This window comes from Heptranchias perlo, unplaced genomic scaffold, assembly GCF_035084215.1.
Source record: "Heptranchias perlo isolate sHepPer1 unplaced genomic scaffold, sHepPer1.hap1 HAP1_SCAFFOLD_178, whole genome shotgun sequence".
Lineage (NCBI taxonomy): Eukaryota > Metazoa > Chordata > Chondrichthyes > Hexanchiformes > Hexanchidae > Heptranchias > Heptranchias perlo.
The window spans coordinates 269,069-291,205 of NW_027139055.1; the positions used below are offsets into that span (position 1 = coordinate 269,069).

At 49.3% G+C, this 22,137-nt stretch overlaps 1 protein-coding gene across 5 annotated transcripts in view; it reads right to left on the reverse strand.

The window, feature by feature from the left end:
* Nucleotides 1-22,137, reverse strand: part of LOC137309704 (inter-alpha-trypsin inhibitor heavy chain H6-like) — an 85,963-nt gene that overhangs the window by 46,836 nt on the left and 16,990 nt on the right. For 3 of the 5 annotated variants that reach the window (XM_067977782.1, XM_067977779.1, XM_067977778.1), the window contains exons 9-13: nucleotides 20,513-21,496; nucleotides 15,974-16,015; nucleotides 13,557-13,598; nucleotides 6,799-6,852; nucleotides 176-229 (exon numbers count right to left, since the gene is read on the reverse strand). In XM_067977782.1, coding sequence (XP_067833883.1) covers nucleotides 176-229; nucleotides 6,799-6,852; nucleotides 13,557-13,598; nucleotides 15,974-16,015; nucleotides 20,513-21,496 — 1,176 coding nt within the window. The remainder of the gene's footprint in view (nucleotides 1-175; nucleotides 230-6,798; nucleotides 6,853-13,556; nucleotides 13,599-15,973; nucleotides 16,016-20,512; nucleotides 21,497-22,137) is intronic. The other 2 variants (XM_067977780.1, XM_067977783.1) reach the window with 2 other exon arrangements.

A 22,137-nucleotide genomic window follows, 5' to 3' on the forward strand; every position in this document is an offset into this window, starting at 1 on the left:
TCGTGTCCAAACACTATTGTACCATCAAAAAGTACTTCATTGGCTGTGAAGCGCTTTGGGACATCCTGAGGTCATGAAAGGATCTGTAGAAATGCAAGTTCTTTCTTTCTAACTCAAGAGGGTGAACAAACTTTACCGAATTGAAGAAGCAGCTTTGTAAAAGCAAAATTCTTACCAACTACTCTAGGTCTAGAGCGACGCCCACTTTTCTGGTGCTTTCCAGCAAGACCTTGCAAGAGAGTAAAAAGAAATATACAGAATTATATGTGCATTGTACTCCTTGTGGTGATGCTCACAGATGATTGGGTTATGAATGGGTACGTTATCCGATACAATGGATAATGGTTTGACAGGCCATTGTCAGTGAACATCTTTTGTCATTGATAGGGCTGAAAGGGTTAAATTATGAGGACAGGTTGCATAGTCAAGGCTTGTATTTCCTTGAATATAGAAGATTAAGTGGTGAGCTGATCAAGGTGATCAAAATGTTAAAAGGATAAAACTATTTCCGCTTGTGGAGAGAATCAAGAACGAGGGGGAGTAATCTTAAAATTAGAGCACGGCCGTTCAGGACTGATGTCAGGAAACACTTTTTCACATAAAGGGTAGTGGAAGGCTGGAACTCTCACCCCAAAAGGCTGGGGGTCAATTGGAGCTTTCAAGATTGAGACAGATAGATTTTTGTTGGGTAAGGGTATCAAAGGATATAGAGCCAAGGAGGGTCAATGGAGTTGAGGTACAGATCAGTCATGATCTAATTGAATGGCTGAACAGGCTTGAGAGACAGAACGGCCTCCTCCTGTTCCTAATCTTCCTACTCTATCGAAACGCCTCATAATTTTAAACACCTCTATTAAATCTCCCCTTAACCCTCTCTGCTCTAAGGAGAACAATCCCAGCTTCTCCAGTCTCTCCACATAACTGAAGTGGCTCACTCAGTTGAATGAATGGCATAATCAGGGCAATCTCTGACTCATTATTGATTGGGCTAAAAGGGTTAAATTATGAGGACTGGTTGCTCAGACTGGGCTTGTATTCCCTCGAGTGTAGAAGGTTAACGGGTGATCTGATCGAGGTGGTTAAGATGATTAAAGGATTTGATAGGGTAGATGGAGAGAAACTAATTCCTCTGGTGGGGGGGTCCAGAAAAGGGTGGGGGGGATGGGTGGCGCATGTTGTTGTTGACTAATCATAGCAATCGATCTCCATCGAATAGTCTCCAACAGACCCAGACATGAGGGGAGGGAAACCCCCAGTGGTGGAGAGCTCTGGGAACCATAGGTCCAAAGTCACCTGTTCCTCCCGAGCCTCCTACACTTACCACAAGTCACGTCTCGAATGACTCGGGTACTGTATCCCCCAAAATGTTGTTTTCTGAAGGAAATCGATCGAATTTGCACTTGGATCAATCAACACTAACTGCTTCCACCGTCTCCCTGGGGAGCCCGTTCCATAGATTGACCACTCACTCACTGAGAGATTGACACATTTTTGTTGGGTGAGGGTATCGAGGAATATGGAGGTAAAGTGGGTAAATGGAGTTGAGGTACAGATCAGGCATGATCTAATTGAATGGTGGAGCAGGCTCGAGGGGCTGAATGGCCTCCTCCTGTTCCAAATCTTCCTATGTTATTTACTCTATCACGACCCCCTCATAATTTTGAACATGTCTATTAAATCTCCCCTTAACCTCCTCTGCTCTGTGGGCAGCAATCCCAGCTTCTCCAGACTCTCTCTATAACTGAAGTCCCTAACCCAGTTGAATGAATGGCACAATCAGGACAATCTCTGACTCGTACCTTCCTCTCAACATGGCAAGTGAGCATAGCTGTCAGCTGCTATTCACTCTCGGGAAATGGGCATTGCCGGCAAGGTCGGCATTTATTGAGGGTACGGTAGCACAGTGGTTATGTCATGAGTTAAAATCCCACCACGGCAGCTAATTATTAAATTCAATTAATTAAACAAAATCTGGAATAAAAGAATAACTAGTATCTGTAATGGTGGCCATGAAACTACTGGATTGTCGTAAAAACCCATCTGGTTCACGAATGTCCTTCAGGTAAGGAAACCTGCCATCCTTACCGGGTCTGGCCTATATGTGACTCCAGACCCACAGCAATGTGGTTGATTCGTAATCGCCCTCTGAAATGGCCTAGCAAGCCACTCGGTTGTACAATCTCGCGACAGAAAGTCACAATAAGAATAAAACTGGACGGACCACCCGGCATCAGACCACTAGGCACCGGACACGACAAAGGCAAACCAAGCCCAGTCGACCCTGCAAAGTCCTCCTCACTAACATCTGGGGACTTGTGCCAAAATTGGGAGAGCTGTCCCACAGGCGAGTCAAGCAACAGCCTGACATAGCCACACTCACAGAATCAAACCTTTCAGCCAACGTCCCAGACTCTTTCATCCCTGGATATGTCCTGTCCCACCGACAGGACAGACCCACCAGAGGTGGCGGTACAGTGATATACAGTCAGGAGGGAGTGGCCCTGGGAGTCCTCAACATTGACTCTGGACCCCATGAAATCTCATGGCATCAGGTTAAACATGGGCAAGGAAACCTCCTGCTGATTACCACCTACCGTCCTCCCTCAGCTGATGAATCAGTCCTCCTCCATGTTGAACACCACTTGGAGGAAGCACTGAGGGTAGCAAGGGCACAGAATGTACTCTGGGTGGGAGACTTCAATGTCCATCATTAAGAGTGGCTTGGTAACACCACTACTGACCGAGCTGCCCAAGATCTGAAGGACATAGCTGCCAGACTGGGCCTGCGGCAGGTGGTGAGCGAACCAACACGAGGGAAAATCCTACTTGACCTCGTCCTCACCAATCTACCTGTCGCAGATGCATCTGTCCATGATAGTATTGGTAGAAGTGACCACCACACAGTCCTTGTGGAGACAAAATCCCGTCTTCACACTGAGGACACCAACCAACGTGTTGCGTGGCATTACCACCATGCTAAATGGGAAAGATTCAGAACACATCGAGCAGCTCAAAACTGGGCATCCAAGAGGCGCTGTAGGCCATCAGCAACAGCAGAATTGTATTCCAGCACAATCTGTAACCTCATCGTCCGGCATATTCCTCACAGTACAATACCAACAAGCCAGGGGATCAACTCTGGTTCAATGAGGAGTGTAGAAGAGCATGCCAGGAGCAGCACCGGTACCTAAAATTGAGGTGCCAACCTGGTGAAGCTACAACACAGTACGACATGTATGCTAAACAGCGGAAACAACATGCTATATGCAGAGCTAAGCGATTCCACAACCAACGGATCAGATCAAAGCTCTACAGTCCTGCCACATCCAGTCGTGAATGGTGGTGGACAATTAAACAACTAACAGGAGGAGGAGGCTCTGTAAACATCCCATCTTCAATGATGGCAGAGTCCAGCACGTCAGTGCAAAAGACAAGGCTGAAGCGTTTGCAACAATCTTCAGCCAGAAGTGCCGAGTGGATGATCCATCTCGGCCTCCTCCCGATATCCCCACCATCACAGAAGCCAGTCTTCAGCCAATTCGATTCACTCCACGTGATGTCAAGAAACGGCTGAGTGCACTGGATACAACTAAGGCTATGGGCCCCAACAACATCCTGGCTGTAGTGCTGAAGACTTGTGCTCCAGAACTAGCCGTGCCTCTAGCCAAGCTGTTCCAGTACAGTTACAACACTGGCATCTACCCGACAATGTGGAAAATTGCCCAGGTATGTCCTGTCCACAAAAAGCAGGACAAATCCAATCTGGTCAATTACCGCCCCATCAGTCCACTCTCAATCATCAGCAAAGTGATGGAAGGTGTCGTCGACAGTGCTATCAAGCGGCACTTACTCACCAATAACCTACTCACCGACGCTCAGTTTGGGTTCCGCCAAGACCACTCGGCTCCAAACCTCATTACAGCCTGGGTCCAAATATGGACAAAAGAGCTGAATTCCAGTGGTGAGGTGAGAGTGACTGCCCTTGACATCAAGGCAGCATTTGACCGAGTGTGGCACCAAGGAACCCGAGTAAAATTGAAGTCAATGGGAATCAGGGGGAAAACTCTCCAGTGGCTGGAGTCATACTTAGCACAAAGGAAGATGGTAGTGGTTGTTGGAGGCCAATCATCTCAGCCCCAGGACATTGCTGCAGGAGTTCCTCAGGGCAGTGTCCTACGCCCAACCATCTTTAGTTGCTTCATCAATGAGCTTCCATCCATAAGGTCAGAAATGGGGATGTTCGCTGACGATTGCACAGTGTTCAGTTCCATTCACAACCCCTCAGATAATGAAGCAGTCCGAGCCCGCATGCAGCAAGACCTGAACAACATCCAGGCTTCGGCTGATAAGTGGCAAGTTTCATTTGTGCCAGACAAGTGCCAGGCAATGACCATCTCCAACAAGAGAGAGTCTAACCACCTCCCCTTGACATTCAACGGCATTACCATCGCCGAATCCCCCACCATCAACATCCTGGGGATCACCAGTGACCAGAAACTTAACTGGACCAGCGATCTAAATACTGTGGCTACGAGAGCAGGTCAGAGGCTGGGTATTCTGCGGCGAGTGACTCACCTCCTGACTCCCCAAAGCCTTTCCACCATTCACAAGGCATAAGTCAGGAGTGTGATGGAATACTCTCCACTTGCCTGGATGAGTACAGCTCCAACAACACTCAAGAAGCTCGACACCAATAAAGGACAAGATAGCCGGCTTGATTGGCGCCCCATCCACCACCCTAAACATTCACTCCCTTCACCACCGGCGCACCGTGGCTGCAGTGTGTACCATCCACAGGATGCACTGCAGCAACTCGACAAGGTTTCTTTGACAGCACCTCCCAAACCCGCGACCTCTACCACCTAGAAGGACAAGAGTAGCAGGCACATGGGAACAACACCACCTGCACGTTCCCCTCCAAGTCACGCACCATCCCGACCTGGAAATAAATCGGCCGTTCCTTCTTCATCGCTGGGTCAAAATCCTGGAACTCCCTCCTGAACAGCACTGTGGGAGAACCTTCACCACACGGACTGCAGCGGTTCAAGAAGGCGGCTCACCACCACCTTCTCAAGGGCAATTAGGGATGGGCAATAAATGCCGGCCTCGCCAGCGACGCCCACATCCCATGAACAAATAAAAAAATAGTTGCTCCGAGAAGGTGGTGATACAACTCGGCCAGCTCAGAGAGCAGTTAAGAGACAACCACGTTAGGAGTGGGACTGGAGACAGATATAGGCCGAGACTGGGTAAGGACGGCAGGTTTCCTTCCCTGAATGGACATTAGTGAACCAGTTGGGTTTTTACGACAATCCTGCAGATTCACGGTAACTTTCACCATTATCAAATTCAAATTCTCAAATGTGCCGCGGTGGGATTTGAATTCACATTTCTCTGGATTAACATCAATGGATTCCACAATAAACAGGACATTACTGTGCTGTGAACGGCATAACTTGCAGCAAATCGTACTTCCCAAGGATTTCCAGTGAACAGTCCAGATACAAAAAATTTGCAGCAAAACAGGAGAGAATTTAGTGAGTGGGCCCTGGTTTATTTGGTTTTCGGATACTAATCCAAATCCAGCACCCTCACACTGTCACTCAGTAACCCCTCTCCCCCCAGCGCCCTGTGTTACTGACTGTATCTCTACTGATGTTAATCCCTCTCCCTCACACTGTCACTCAGTAACCCCTCTCCCCCCAGCGCCCTGTGTTACTGACTGTATCTCTACTGATGTTAATCCCTCTCCCTCACACAGTTACTCAGTAACCCCTCTCCCCCAGCGCCCTGTGTTACTGACTGTATCTCAACTGATGTTAATCCCTCTCCCTCACACTGTCACTCAGTAACCCCTCTCCCCCAGCACCCTGTGTTACTGACTGTATCTCTACTGATGTTAATCCAGCTCCCTCACACTGTCACTCTGTAACCCCTCTCCCCCCAGCGCCCTGACTGTATCTCCACTGATGTTAATCCCTCTCCCTCACACTGTCACTCAGTAACCCCTCTCCCCCAGTGCCCTGTGTTACTGACTGTATCTCCACTGATGTTAATCCCTCTCCCTCACACCGTCACTCAGTAACCCCTCTCCCCCAGCACCCTGTGTTACTGACTGTATCTCTACTGATGTTAATCCAGCTCCCTCACACTGTCACTCTGTAACCCCTCTCCCCCCAGCGCCCTGACTGTATCTCTACTGATGTTAATCCCTCTCCCTCACACTGTCACTCAGTAACCCCTCTCCCCCCAGCGCCCTGTGTTACTGACTGTATCTCTACTGATGTTAATCCAGCTCCCTCACACTGTTACTCAGTAATCCCTCTCCCCCCAGCACCCTGTGTTACTGACTGTATCTCCACTGATGTTAATCCCTCTCCCTCACACTGTTACTCAGTAACCCCTCTCCCCCCAGCGCCCTGTGTTACTGACTGTATCTCCACTGATGTTAATCCAGCTCCCTCACACTGTTACTCAGTAACCCCTCTCCCCCAGCGTCCTGTGTTACTGACTGTATCTCTACTGATGTTAATCCCTCTCCCTCACACTGTCACTCAGTAACCCCTTTCCCCCAGTGCCCTGTGTTACTGACAGTATCTCCACTGATGTTAATCCAGCTCTCATCGTGTCCAAACACCATTGTACCATCAAAAAGTACTTCATTGGCTGTGAAGCGCTTTGGGACATCCTGAGGTCATGAAAGGATCTGTAGAAATGCAAGTTCTTTCTTTCTAACTCAAGAGGGTGAACAAACTTTACCGAATTGAAGAAGCAGCTTTGTAAAAGCAAAATTTTTACCAACTACACTCGGTCTAGAGCGACGCCCACTTTTCTGGTGCTTTCCAGCAAGACCTTGCAAGAGAGTAAAAAGAAATATACAGAATTATATGTGCATTGTACTCCTTGTGATGATGCTCACAGATGATTGGGTTATGAATGGGTACGTTATCCGATACAATGGATAATGGTTTGACATGCCATTGTCAGTGAACATCTTTTGTCATTGATAGGGCTGAAAGGGTTAAATTATGAGGACAGGTTGCATAGTCAAGGCTTGTATTTCCTTGAATATAGAAGATTAAGTGGTGAGCTGATCAAGGTGATCAAAATGTTAAAAGGATAAAACTATTTCCGCTTGTGGAGAGAATCAAGAACGAGGGGGAGTAATCTTAAAATTAGAGCACGGCCGTTCAGGACTGATGTCAGGAAACACTTTTTCACATAAAGGGTAGTGGAAGGCTGGAACTCTCACCCCAAAAGGCTGGGGGTCAATTGGAGCTTTCAAGATTGAGACAGATAGATTTTTGTTGGGTAAGGGTATCAAAGGATATAGAGCCAAGGAGGGTCAATGGAGTTGAGGTACAGATCAGTCATGATCTAATTGAATGGCTGAACAGGCTTGAGAGACAGAACGGCCTCCTCCTGTTCCTAATCTTCCTACTCTATCGAAACGCCTCATAATTTTAAACACCTCGATTAAATCTCCCCTTAACCCTCTCTGCTCTAAGGAGAACAATCCCAGCTTCTCCAGTCTCTCCACATAACTGAAGTGGCTCACTCAGTTGAATGAATGGCATAATCAGGGCAATCTCTGACTCATTATTGATTGGGCTAAAAGGGTTAAATTATGAGGACTGGTTGCTCAGACTGGGCTTGTATTCCCTCGAGTGTAGAAGGTTAACGGGTGATCTGATCGAGGTGGTTAAGATGATTAAAGGATTTGATAGGGTAGATGGAGAGAAACTAATTCCTCTGGTGGGGGGGTCCAGAAAAGGGTGGGGGGGATGGGTGGCGCATGTTGTTGTTGACTAATCATAGCAATCGATCTCCATCGAATAGTCTCCAACAGACCCAGACATGAGGGGAGGGAAACCCCCAGTGGTGGAGAGCTCTGGGAACCATAGGTCCAAAGTCACCTGTTCCTCCCGAGCCTCCTACACTTACCACAAGTCACGTCTCGAATGACTCGGGTACTGTATCCCCCAAAATGTTGTTTTCTGAAGGAAATCGATCGAATTTGCACTTGGATCAATCAACACTAACTGCTTCCACCGTCTCCCTGGGGAGCCCGTTCCATAGATTGACCACTCACTCACTGAGAGATTGACACATTTTTGTTGGGTGAGGGTATCGAGGAATATGGAGGTAAAGTGGATAAATGGAGTTGAGGTACAGATCAGGCATGATCTAATTGAATGGTGGAGCAGGCTCGAGGGGCTGAATGGCCTCCTCCTGTTCCAAATCTTCTTATGTTATTTACTCTATCATGACCCCCTCATAATTTTGAACATGTCTATTAAATCTCCCCTTAACCTCCTCTGCTCTGTGGGCAGCAATCCCAGCTTCTCCAGACTCTCTCTATAACTGAAGTCCCTAACCCAGTTGAATGAATGGCACAATCAGGACAATCTCTGACTCGTACCTTCCTCTCAACATGGCAAGTGAGCATAGCTGTCAGCTGCTATTCACTCTCGGGAAATGGGCATTGCTGGCAAGGTCGGCATTAATTGAGGGTACGGTAGCACAGTGGTTATGTCATGAGTTAAAATCCCACTACGGCAGCTAATTATTAAATTCAATTAATTAAACAAAATCTGGAATAAAAGAATAACTAGTATCTGTAATGGTGGCCATGAAACTACTGGATTGTCGTAAAAACCCATCTGGTTCACGAATGTCCTTCAGGTAAGGAAACCTGCCGTCCTTACCGGGTCTGGGCCTATATGTGACTCCAGACCCACAGCAATGTGGTTGATTCGTAATCGCCCTCTGAAATGGCCTAGCAAGCCACTCAGTTGTACAATCTCGCGACAGAAAGTCATAATAAGAATAAAACTGGACGGACCACCCGGCATCAGACCACTAGGCACCGGACACGACAAAGGCAAACCAAGCCCATCGACCCTGCAAAGTCCTCCTCACTAACATCTGGGGACTTGTGCCAAAATTGGGAGAGCTGTCCCACAGGCGAGTCAAGCAACAGCCTGACATAGCCACACTCACAGAATCAAACCTTTCAGCCAACGTCCCAGACTCTTTCATCCCTGGATATGTCCTGTCCCACCGACAGGACAGACCCACCAGAGGTGGCGGTACAGTGATATACAGTCAGGAGGGAGTGGCCCTGGGAGTCCTCAACATTGACTCTGGACCCCATGAAATCTCATGGCATCAGGTTAAACATGGGCAAGGAAACCTCCTGCTGATTACCACCTACCGTCCTCCCTCAGCTGATGAATCAGTCCTCCTCCATGTTGAACACCACTTGGAGGAAGCACTGAGGGTAGCAAGGGCACAGAATGTACTCTGGGTGGGAGACTTCAATGTCCATCATTAAGAGTGGCTTGGTAACACCACTACTGACCGAGCTGCCCAAGATCTGAAGGACATAGCTGCCAGACTGGGCCTGCGGCAGGTGGTGAGCGAACCAACACGAGGGAAAATCCTACTTGACCTCGTCCTCACCAATCTACCTGTCGCAGATGCATCTGTCCATGATAGTATTGGTAGAAGTGACCACCACACAGTCCTTGTGGAGACAAAATCCCGTCTTCACACTGAGGACACCAACCAACGTGTTGCGTGGCATTACCACCATGCCAAATGGGAAAGATTCAGAACACATCGAGCAGCTCAAAACTGGGCATCCAAGAGGCGCTGTAGGCCATCAGCAACAGCAGAATTGTATTCCAGCACAATCTGTAACCTCATCGTCCGGCATATTCCTCACTGTACAATACCAACAAGCCAGGGGATCAACTCTGGTTCAATGAGGAGTGTAGAAGAGCATGCCAGGAGCAGCACCAGTACCTAAAATTGAGGTGCCAACCTGGTGAAGCTACAACACAGTACGACATGTATGCTAAACAGCGGAAACAACATGCTATATGCAGAGCTAAGCGATTCCACAACCAATGGATCAGATCAAAGCTCTACAGTCCTGCCACATCCAGTCGTGAATGGTGGTGGACAATTAAACAACTAACAGGAGGAGGAGGCTCTGTAAACATCCCATCTTCAATGATGGCAGAGTCCAGCACGTCAGTGCAAAAGACAAGGCTGAAGCGTTTGCAACAATCTTCAGCCAGAAGTGCCGAGTGGATGATCCATCTCGGCCTCCTCCCGATATCCCCACCATCACAGAAGCCAGTCTTCAGCCAATTCGATTCACTCCACGTGATGTCAAGAAACGGCTGAGTGCACTGGATACAACTAAGGCTATGGGCCCCAACAACATCCTGGCTGTAGTGCTGAAGACTTGTGCTCCAGAACTAGCCGTGCCTCTAGCCAAGCTGTTCCAGTACAGTTACAACACTGGCATCTACCCGACAATGTGGAAAATTGCCCAGGTATGTCCTGTCCACAAAAAGCAGGACAAATCCAATCTGGTCAATTACCGCCCCATCAGTCCACTCTCAATCATCAGCAAAGTGATGGAAGGTGTCGTCGACAGTGCTATCAAGCGGCACTTACTCACCAATAACCTACTCACCGACGCTCAGTTTGGGTTCCGCCAAGACCACTCGGCTCCAAACCTCATTACAGCCTGGGTCCAAATATGGACAAAAGAGCTGAATTCCAGTGGTGAGGTGAGAGTGACTGCCCTTGACATCAAGGCAGCATTTGACCGAGTGTGGCACCAAGGAACCTGAGTAAAATTGAAGTCAATGGGAATCAGGGGGAAAACTCTCCAGTGGCTGGAGTCATACTTAGCACAAAGGAAGATGGTAGTGGTTGTTGGAGGCCAATCATCTCAGCCCCAGGACATTGCTGCAGGAGTTCCTCAGGGCAGTGTCCTACGCCCAACCATCATTAGTTGCTTCATCAATGAGCTTCCATCCATAAGGTCAGAAATGGGGATGTTCGCTGACGATTGCACAGTGTTCAGTTCCATTCACAACCCCTCAGATAATGAAGCAGTCCGAGCCCGCATGCAGCAAGACCTGAACAACATCCAGGCTTCGGCTGATAAGTGGCAAGTTTCATTTGTGCCAGACAAGTGCCAGGCAATGACCATCTCCAACAAGAGAGAGTCTAACCACCTCCCCTTGACATTCAACCGCATTACCATCGCCGAATCCCCCACCATCAACATCCTGGGGATCACCAGTGACCAGAAACTTAACTGGACCAGCCATCTAAATACTGTGGCTACGAGAGCAGGTCAGAGGCTGGGTATTCTGCGGCGAGTGACTCACCTCCTGACTCCCAATGCCTTTCCACCATCCACAAGGCATAAGTCAGGAGTGTGATGGAATACTCTCCACTTGCCTGGATGAGTACAGCTCCAACAACACTCAAGAAGCTCGACACCAATAAAGGACAAGATAGCCGGCTTGATTGGCGCCCCATCCACCACCCTAAACATTCACTCCCTTCACCACCGGCGCACCGTGGCTGCAGTGTGTACCATCCACAGGATGCACTGCAGCAACTCGACAAGGTTTCTTTGACAGCACCTCCCAAACCCGCGACCTCTACCACCTAGAAGGACAAGAGTAGCAGGCACATGGGAACAACACCACCTGCACGTTCCCCTCCAAGTCACACACCATCCCGACCTGGAAATAAATCGGCCGTTCCTTCTTCATCGCTGGGTCAAAATCCTGGAACTCCCTCCCGAACAGCACTGTGGGAGAACCTTCACCACACGGACTGCAGCGGTTCAAGAAGGCGGCTCACCACCACCTTCTCAAGGGCAATTAGGGATGGGCAATAAATGCCGGCCTCGCCAGCGACGCCCACATCCAATGAACAAATAAAAAAATAGTTGCTCCGAGAAGGTGGTGATACAACTAGGCCAGCTCAGAGAGCAGTTAAGAGACAACCACGTTAGGAGTGGGACTGGAGACAGATATAGGCCGAGACTGGGTAAGGACGGCAGGTTTCCTTCCCTGAATGGACATTAGTGAACCAGTTGGGTTTTTACGACAATCCTGCAGATTCACGGTCACTTTCACCGGTATCAAATTCAAATTCTCAAATGTGCCGCGGTGGGATTTGAATTCACATTTCTCTGGATTAACATTAATGGATTCCACAATAAACAGGACATTACTGTGCTGTGAACGGCATAACTTGCAGCAAATCGTACTTCCCAAGGATTTCCAGTGAACAGTCCAGATACAAAAAATTTGCAGCAAAACAGGAGAGAATTTAGTGAGTGGGCCCTGGTTTATTTGGTTTTCGGATACTAATCTAAATCCAGCACCCTCACACTGTCACTCAGTAACCCCTCTCCCCCCAGCGCCCTGTGTAACTGACTGTATCTCTACTGATGTTAATCCCTCTCCCTCACACTGTCACTCAGTAACCCCTCTCCCCCAGCGCCCTGTGTTACTGACTGTATCTCTACTGATGTTAATCCCTCTCCCTCACACTGTCACTCAGTAACCCCTCTCCCCCCAGCGCCCTGTGTTACTGACTGTATCTCTACTGATGTTAATCCAGCTCCCCCACACCGTCACTCAGTAACCCCTCTCCCCCAGCGCCCTGTGTCACTGACTGTATCTCTACTGATGTTAATCCCTCTCCCTCACACTGTCACTCAGTAACCCCTCTCCCCCCAGCGCCCTGTGTTACTGACTGTATCTCTACTGATGTTAATCCCTCTCCCTCACACTGTCACTCAGTAACCCCTCTCCCCCAGCGCCCTGTGTTACTGACTGTATCTCTACTGATGTTAATCCCTCTCCCTCACACTGTCACTCAGTAACCCCTCTCCCCCAGCGCCCTGTGTTACTGACTGTATCTCTACTGATGTTAATCCCTCTCCCTCACACTGTCACTCAGTAACCCCTCTCCCCCAGCGCTCTGTGTTACTGACTGTATCTCTACTGATGTTAATCCCTCTCCCTCACACTGTCACTCAGTAACCCCTCTCCCCCCAGCGCCCTGTGTTACTGACTGTATCTCTACTGATGTTAATCCCTCTCCCTCACACTGTCACTCAGTAACCCCTCTCCCCCAGCGCCCTGTGTTACTGACTGTATCTCTACTGATGTTAATCCCTCTCCCTCACACTGTCACTCAGTAACCCCTCTCCCCCCAGCGCCCTGTGTTACTGACTGTATCTCTACTGATATTAATCCAGCTCCCTCACACCGTCACTCAGTAACCCCTCTCCCCCAGCGCCCTGTGTCACTGACTGTATCTCTACTGATGTTAATCCCTCTCCCTCACACTGTCACTCAGTAACCCCTCTCCCCCCAGCGCCCTGTGTCACTGACTGTATCTCTACTGATGTTAATCCCTCTCCCTCACACTGTCACTCAGTAACCCCTCTCCCCCCAGCGCCCTGTGTTACTGACTGTATCTCCACTGATGTTAATCCCTCTCCCTCACACTATCACTCAGTAACCCCTCTCCCCCAGCCCACTGTGTTACTGACTGTATCTCTACTGATTCCAACCTGAGAAACGGAAGTGGCCGGGGTGGGGGAGGAGGGAACACAATGGTAGGAGGAGGTCTGTATATCTTGGGTATACGCCGTACTTTGCTGGGATCAGGGTGGGAGTCGGGACACATTCATTAAAACAGAATATAATTTATCTTACCAGGCCCAGGAGGTCCAAACTGCGGCGTAAGCAGTCTGCTTACTTGAAAGACAAAAAAAAAATCACAGTCACAATTTTCCTTCTCAAAATCTAGATCGGCATTCCTAGAGACAGTACTGAGGGAGTGCTGCACTGTCGGAGGTGCTGCCACGTGAAATGTGAAACAGAGGCCCCCGTCTGCCCCTCTCAGGCGGGGGGCGGGGGGGAGTTCTCCCCAGTGTCCTGGGGCCAATATTTATCCCTCAACCAACATCACTAAGAAACACATTATCTGGTCATTAGCACACTGCTGTTTGTGGGACCTTGCTGTGCGCAAATTGGTTGTCGCACTTTGTACAACAGTCACTACATTCCAAAAAGTACTTCATTGGCTGTGAAGAGCTTTGGGATGTCCTGAGGCTGTGAAAGGCACTGGAGAAATGCTGGTCCTTTCTTTCTTTCTTAGTTTTTCCCTCATTCTATAATTTCTTGACTACTGCATATAATTCTCGTCACTGGTACATAGGGAAATATTCAGGGGACTTCGAACAACAACTTGCATTTATATAGCACCTTTAACATGGTGAAACATCCCAAGGCCCTTCACAGGAGCTTCAATCAGACAAAAAATTTACACTGAACCACATAAGGAGCGATTAGGACAGGTGACCAAAAGGTTGGTCAAAGAGGTAGGTTTTAAGGAGAGACTTAAAGGAGGAGAGATAGAGGCGGAGGGGTTTCGGGATTGAATTCCAGAGCTTGGGGCCGAGACAACTGAAGGCACGGCTGCCAATGGTGGAGCGATGGAAATCGGGGATGTGCAAGAGGCCAGAATTGGAGGAAGGCAGAGTTCTCAGAGGGATGTAGGGCTGGATGTGGTTCCAGATAGGGAGGGATCTGAACACAAGGATGAGAATTTTAAATATGAGGCGTTGCTGGACCAGCAGCCGATGTCGGTCAACAAGCACGCAGGCTTGAATGGGACTTGGGGCCAGTTAGTATCTGAGCATTGCTGTCAAGGACAGCATTTATTGCCCATCCCGTAATTGCCCATGAGAAGGTGGTGATACAAACTGAGTGCTTTGCTCGGGCAGTTAAGAGTCAATCACGTTGGTGTGGGACTGGAGTCACATGGAACCACAGGTTTCCTGCCCGAAAAAATTAATGAACCAGTTGGAATTTTTGAAACAGTCCGACAGCTGCATGGTCACTTCTACTGGGACCGAATTCAAATTCTAAAATATGAGGCAGTGGGATTTGAATTCACATTTCTCTGGATTACTCGTCCAGGCTCCAGATTACCAGTAACATAACCGCTCCATCACCGTGCCCTTCCCTGAAACTCTGAGTGCAACAAGTGGGGTCAATTAACCCAGAGTGCGCCCTGGATTCCACAATAAACATTAACAGGCCGTCACTGTGGTGTGAACGCTGAGACCTGCAGCAAATTGTATTTACAAATTGATTCCACTGAATAGACTGGATCGCAAACATCTTCAGAGAATCAGGAGAGAACGTGTGTGAGTGGAGCCTGGTTTACGTGGTTTTACTGTACTGATGTTAATATCCCTCTCCCTCAAACTGTCACTCAGTAACCCCTCTCCCCCCAGCGCCCTGTGTTACTGACTGTATCTCTACTGATGTTAATCCCTCTCCCTCACACTGTCACTCAGTAACCCCTCTCCCCCAGCGCCCTGTGTCACTGACTGTATCTCTACTGATGTTAATCCCTCTCCCTCACACTGTCACTCAGTAACCCCTCTCCCCCCAGCGCCCTGTGTTACTGACTGTATCTCTACTGATGTTAATCCCTCTCCCTCACACTGTCACTCAGTAACCCCTCTCCCCCCAGCGCCCTGTGTTACTGACTGTATCTCTACTGATGTTAATCCCTCTCCCTCACACCGTCACTCAGTAACCCCTCTCCCCCCAGCGCCCTGTGTTACTGACTGTATCTCTACTGATGTTAATCCCCCTCCCTCACACTGTCACTCAGTAACCCCTCTCCCCCAGCGCCCTGTGTTACTGACTGTATCTCTACTGATGTTAATCCCTCTCCCTCACACTGTCACTCAGTAACCCCTCTCCCCCCAGCGCCCTGTGTTACTGACTGTATCTCTACTGATGTTAATCCCTCTCCCTCACACTGTCACTCAGTAACCCCTCTCCCCCCAACGCCCTGTGTTACTGACTGTATCTCTACTGATGTTAATCCAGCTCCCTCACACCGTCACTCAGTAACCCCTCTCCCCCAGCGCCCTGTGTCACTGACTGTATCTCTACTGATTCCAACCTGAGAAACGGAAGTGGCCGGGGTGGGGGAGGAGGGAACACAATGGTAGGAGGAGGTCTGTATATCTTGGGTATACGCCGTACTTTGCTGGGATCAGGGTGGGAGTCGGGACACATTCATTAAAACAGAATATAATTTATCTTACCAGGCCCAGGAGGTCCAAACTGCGGCGTAAGCAGTCTGCTTACTTGAAAGACAAAAAAAAAATCACAGTCACAATTTTCCTTCTCAAAATCTAGATCGGCATTCCTAGAGACAGTACTGAGGGAGTGCTGCACTGTCGGAGGTGCTGCCACGTGAAATGTGAAACAGAGGCCCCCGTCTGCCCCTCTCAGGCGGGGGGCGGGGGGGAGTTCTCCCCAGTGTCCTGGGGCCAATATTTATCCCTCAACCAACATCACTAAGAAACACATTATCTGGTCATTAGCACACTGCTGTTTGTGGGACCTTGCTGTGCGCAAATTGGTTGTCGCACTTTGTACAACAGTCACTACATTCCAAAAAGTACTTCATTGGCTGTGAAGAGCTTTGGGATGTCCTGAGGCTGTGAAAGGCACTGGAGAAATGCTGGTCCTTTCTTTCTTTCTTAGTTTTTCCCTCATTCTATAATTTCTTGACTACTGCATATAATTCTCGTCACTGGTACATAGGGAAATATTCAGGGGACTTCGAACAACAACTTGCATTTATACAGCACCTTTAACATGGTGAAACATCCCAAGGCCCTTCACAGGAGCTTCAATCAGACAAAAAATTTACACTGAACCACATAAGGAGCGATTAGGACAGGTGACCAAAAGGTTGGTCAAAGAGGTAGGTTTTAAGGAGAGACTTGAAGGAGGAGAGAGAGAGGCGGAGGGGTTTCGGGATTGAATTCCAGAGCTTGGGGCCTACACAACTAAAGGCACGGCTGCCAATGGTGGAGCGATGGAAATCGGGGATGTGCAAGAGGCCAGAATTGGAGGAAGGCAGAGTTCTCAGAAGGATGTAGGGCTGGGTGTGGTTACAGATAGGGAGGGATCTGAACACAAGGATGAGAATTTTAAATATGAGGCGTTGCCGGACCAGGAGCCGATGTCGGTCAACAAGCACGCAGGCTTGAATGGGACTTGGGGCCAGTTAGTATGTGAGCATTGTTGTCAAGGACAGCATTTATTGCCCATCCCGTAATTAGAATCATAGAATCATAGAATCAAAGAAGTTTACAACATGGAAACAGGCCCTTCGGCCCAACATGTCCATGTCGCCCAGTTTATACCACTAAGCTAGTCCCAATTGCCTGCACTTGGCCCATATCCCTCTATACCCATCTTACCCATGTAACTGTCCAAATGCTTTTTAAAAGACAAAATTGTACCCGCCTCTACTACTGCTTCTGGCAGCTCGTTCCAGACACTCACCACCCTTTGAGTGAAAAAATTGCCCCTCTGGACCCTTTTGTATCTCTCCCCTCTCACCTTAAATCTATGCCCCCTCGTTATAGACTCCCCTACCTTTGGGAAAAGATTTTGACCATCTACCTTATATATGCCCCTTATTATTTTATAGACTTCTGTAAGATCACCCCTAAACCTCCTACTCTCCAGGGAAAAAAGTCTCAGTCTATCCAACCTCTCCCTATAAGTCAAACCATCAAGTCCCGGTAACATCCTCGTAAATCTTTTCTGCACTCTTTCTAGTTTAATAATATCCTTTCTATAATAGGGTGACCAGAACTGTACACAGTATTCCAAGTGTGGCCTTACTAATGTCTTGTACAACTTCAACAAGACATCCCAACTCCTGTATTCAATGCTCTGACCAATGAAACCAAGCATGCTGAATGCCTTCTTCACCACCCTGTCCACCTGTGACTCCACATTCAAGGAGCTATGAACCTGTACTCCTAGATCTCTTTGTTCTCTAACTCTCCCCAACGCCCTACCATTAACGGAGTCGGTCCTGGCCCGATTCGATCTTCCAAAATGCATCACCTCACATTTATCTAAATTAAACTCCATCTGCCATTCATCGGCCCACTGGCCCAATTTATCAAGATCCCGTTGCAATCCTAGATAACCTTCTTCACTGTCCACAATGCCACCAATCTTGGTGTCGTCTGCAAACTTACTAACCATGCCTCCTAAATTCTCATCGAAATCATTAATATCAATAACAAATAACAGCGGACCCAGCACCAATCCCTGAGGCACACCGCTGGTCACAGGCCTCCAGTTTGAAAAACAACCGTCTACAACCACCCTCTGTCTTCTGTCGTCAATCCAATTTTGTATCCAATTGGCTACCTCACCTTGGATCCCGTGAGATTTAACCTTATGTAACAACCTACCATGCGGTACCTTGTCAAAGGCTTTGCTAAAGTCCATGTAGACCACGTCTACTGCACAGCCCTCATCTATCTTCTTGGTTACCCCTTCAAAAAACTCAATCAAATTCGTGAGACATGATTTTCCTCTCACAAAACCATGCTGACTGTTCCTGATCAGTCCCTGCCTCTCCAAATGCCTGTAGATCCTGTCTCTCAGAATACCCTCTAACAACTTACCCACTACAGATGTCAGGCTCACTGGTCTGTAGTTCCCAGGCTTTTCCCTGCCGCCCTTCTTAAACAAAGGCACAACATTTGCTGCCCTCCAATCTTCAGGCACCTCACCTGTAGCTGTCGATGATTCAAATATCTCTGCTAAGGGACCCGCAATTTCCTCCCTAACCTCCCATAACATCCTGGGATACATTTCATCAGGTCCCGGAGATTTATCTACCTTGATGCGCGTTAAGACTTCCAGCACCTCCCTCTCTGTAATATGTACACTCCTCAAGACATCACTATTTATTTCCCCAAGTTCCCTAACATCCATGCCTTTCTCAACCGTAAATACCGATGTGAAATATTCATTTAGGATCTCACCCATCTCTTGTGGTTCCGCACATAGATGACCTTGTTGATCCTTAAGAGGCCCTACTCTCTTCCTAGTTACTCTTTTGCCCTTTATGTATTTGTAGAAGCTCTTTGGATTCTCCTTTGCCTTATCTGCCAAAGCAATCTCATGTCCCCTTTTTGCCCTCCTGATTTCTCTCTTAACTCTACTCCGGCAATCTCTATACTCTTCAAGGGATCCACTTGATCCCAGCTGTCTATGCATGTCATATGTCCTTCTTCTTCTTTTTGACTAGGGCCTCAATCTCCCGAGTCATCCAAGGTTCCCTACTTCTACCAGCCTTGCCCTTCAATTTATAAGGAATGTGCTTACCCTGAACCCTGGTTAACACACTTTTGAAAGCCTCCCACTTACCAGACGTCCCTTTGCCTGCCAACAGACTCTCCCAATCAACTTCTGAAAGTTCCTGTCTAATGCCTTCAAAATTGGCCTTTCCCCAATTTAGAATTTTAACTTTTGGGCCAGACCTATCATTCTCCATAGATATCTTAAAACTAATTGCCCATGAGAAGGTGGTGATACAAACTGAGTGCTTTGCTCGGGCAGTTAAGAGTCAATCACGTTGGTGTGGGACTGGAGTCACATGGAACCACAGGTTTCCTGCCCGAAAAAATTAATGAACCAGTTGGAATTTTTGAAACAGTCCGACAGCTGCATGGTCACTTCTACTGGGACCGAATTCAAATTCTAAAATATGAGGCAGTGGGATTTGAATTCACATTTCTCTGGATTACTCGTCCAGGCTCCAGATTACCAGTAACATAACCGCTCCATCACCGTGCCCTTCCCTGAAACTCTGAGTGCAACAAGTGGGGTCAATTAACCCAGAGTGCGCCCTGGATTCCACAATAAACATTAACAGGCCGTCACTGTGGTGTGAACGCTGAGACCTGCAGCAAATTGTATTTACAAATTGATTCCACTGAATAGACTGGATCGCAAACATCTTCAGAGAATCAGGAGAGAACGTGTGTGAGTGGAGCCTGGTTTACGTGGTTTTACTGTACTGATGTTAATATCCCTCTCCCTCACACTGTCACTCAGTAACCCCTCTCCCCCCAGCGCCCTGTGTTACTGACTGTATCTCTACTGATGTTAATCCCTCTCCCTCACACTGTCACTCAGTAACCCCTCTCCCCCAGCGCCCTGTGTTACTGACTGTATCTCTACTGATGTTAATCCCTCTCCCTCACACTGTCACTCAGTAACCCCTCTCCCCCAGCGCCCTGTGTTACTGACTGTATCTCTACTGATGTTAATCCCTCTCCCTCACACTGTCACTCAGTAACCCCTCTCCCCCCAGCGCCCTGTGTTACTGACTGTATCTCTACTGATGTTAATCCCTCTCCCTCACACTGTCACTCAGTAACCCCTCTCCTCCAGCGCCCTGTGTTACTGACTGTATCTCTACTGATGTTAATCCCTCTCCCTCACACTGTCACTCAGTAACCCCTCTCCCCCCAGCGCCCTGTGTTACTGACTGTATCTCTACTGATGTTAATCCCTCTCCCTCACACTGTCACTCAGTAACCCCTCTCCCCCCAGCGCCCTGTGTTACTGACTGTATCTCTACTGATGTTAATCTTCCTTCCTCTCACTGTCACTTAGTGACCCCTCTCCCCCCAGCGCCAACTCCTTCACGGTAACCAGCAGGGACCCATCAAGTGGACCCATCAGGCGGCCGGGCACGGAGACCGCGCCGAGGCACACCGCAGCCTTCGCGCTCACGAGAGTGTTCACTGTACCTTGAGATTTAGTTGATATATGGAGACGCAGTTCCATCTCAGTACTGTCTCCGTTGATGGCTGCGGTTATCGGGATCGTAGTGGCGGTGGATTCGGTTATCGGGATCGTAGTGGCGGTGGATTCGGTTATCGGGATCGTAGTGGCGGTGGATTCGGTTATCGGGATCGTAGTGGCGGTGGATTCGGTTATCGGGGTCGTAGCGGCGGTGGATTTGTTCTCTTTAGCGGGATCGTCCGGCTTGACGACCACCAGGGAGGTGAGTGGGGTCACAAAGTTGTACGCCAGTGAAAGGTTGAGGGCTCTTGCCGCCATCCGGCTCGCGGCTTCCCCCTCGGCCGTCAGCCGGGCCACCAGCAGCTCCTTGATGGTGAAGTAGGCCCACAGGCGCTGGACGAAGCCTGCGATGGGGCCCACGTCGCCGGGGCAACCGGAGGCCGTCCCCTCCGTCGCCAGGGGTACCTCGTTCTCCAGGCTGACCACCCGGTCGGAGCCGGTGGCAGTCAGGCGCACGCGGAGGGAGCCGGCGGCCTGGGCCGTCAGCCTGCCCGCAGCCACCAGCTCCGAACCCTTGTAGTAGGCCGGGAAGGCCCGGCTGGCCACGCCCTCCACTTTGTTTCCTGGGTACTCGAGCCGCACGTCGAACAGGAGCGGGCTGGCCACCTCGTCGTAGAAGCCCTTGAGCTGGAGGCTGGCGTCGGCGTCCTCGTAGATCCGCCGTGCCACGCCACGGTTCTCCAGCGAGAGCTGCCGGAGCAGTGGGAAGTCAGAGCCGGACCCGAACCCCAGGGAGAAGAGCGAGACGGTCCCCTCGGTGGCCTCCTTGGCGTTGTTCACGATCTTCGACGGCTTGACCACCCCTTCGTTCGCCTCGCCATCGGTCAGGAAAATGATCAGCTGCACCCGCTTTCTGTCCCCGTCCCCTCGGTTGGACTCTCCGCGGAGAGCCCTGGCTCCCGCCACCACGGCATCGTTAATGTTGGTCCCTGTCGAGAGCAGAGTTATTCGCGTTACTAACAACATAAAGAGGCTCGTGGTCAGGAAGAGAAGCTGCAATTGGCCCCCCAGGTGTGCTGGCACTTTGGTTAAGTCGGTTTAACTCTCGCCTCTGAGTCAGAAGGTCGTGGGTTCGAGCCCCCATTCCAGAGACTCGAGCTCCATAATCCAGGCCCGACACTCTCCCACCCGGTACCAGTACTGAGGGTGGGCTGCACTATCGGGGGTGCGGAATTTCGGATGAGACGTTAAACCGAGGCCCCCGCCTGCCCTCTCGGGTGGACGTAAAAGATCGCACGGCCACTATTGGAAGAAGAGCAGGGGGGAAATATCCCTGGTGTCCTGGGGCCAATATTTATCCCTCAACCAACACCACTAAAAAACAGATGATCTGACCATTTATCACGTTGCTGTTTGTGGGATCTTGCTGTGCGCAAATTGGCTGCCGTGTTTCCTACATTACAACAGTGACTACACTTCAAAAGTACTTAATTGGCTGCAAAACGCTTTGGGACATCCTGGAGGTGGTGAAAGGCACTGTAGAAATACAAGTTCTTTCCTCCCTCCCTTTCTTTCTTTCTCATTGTGCCAGTTTAGTAATGGCGCCCAAGTACCAATCAACGTCTCCTGA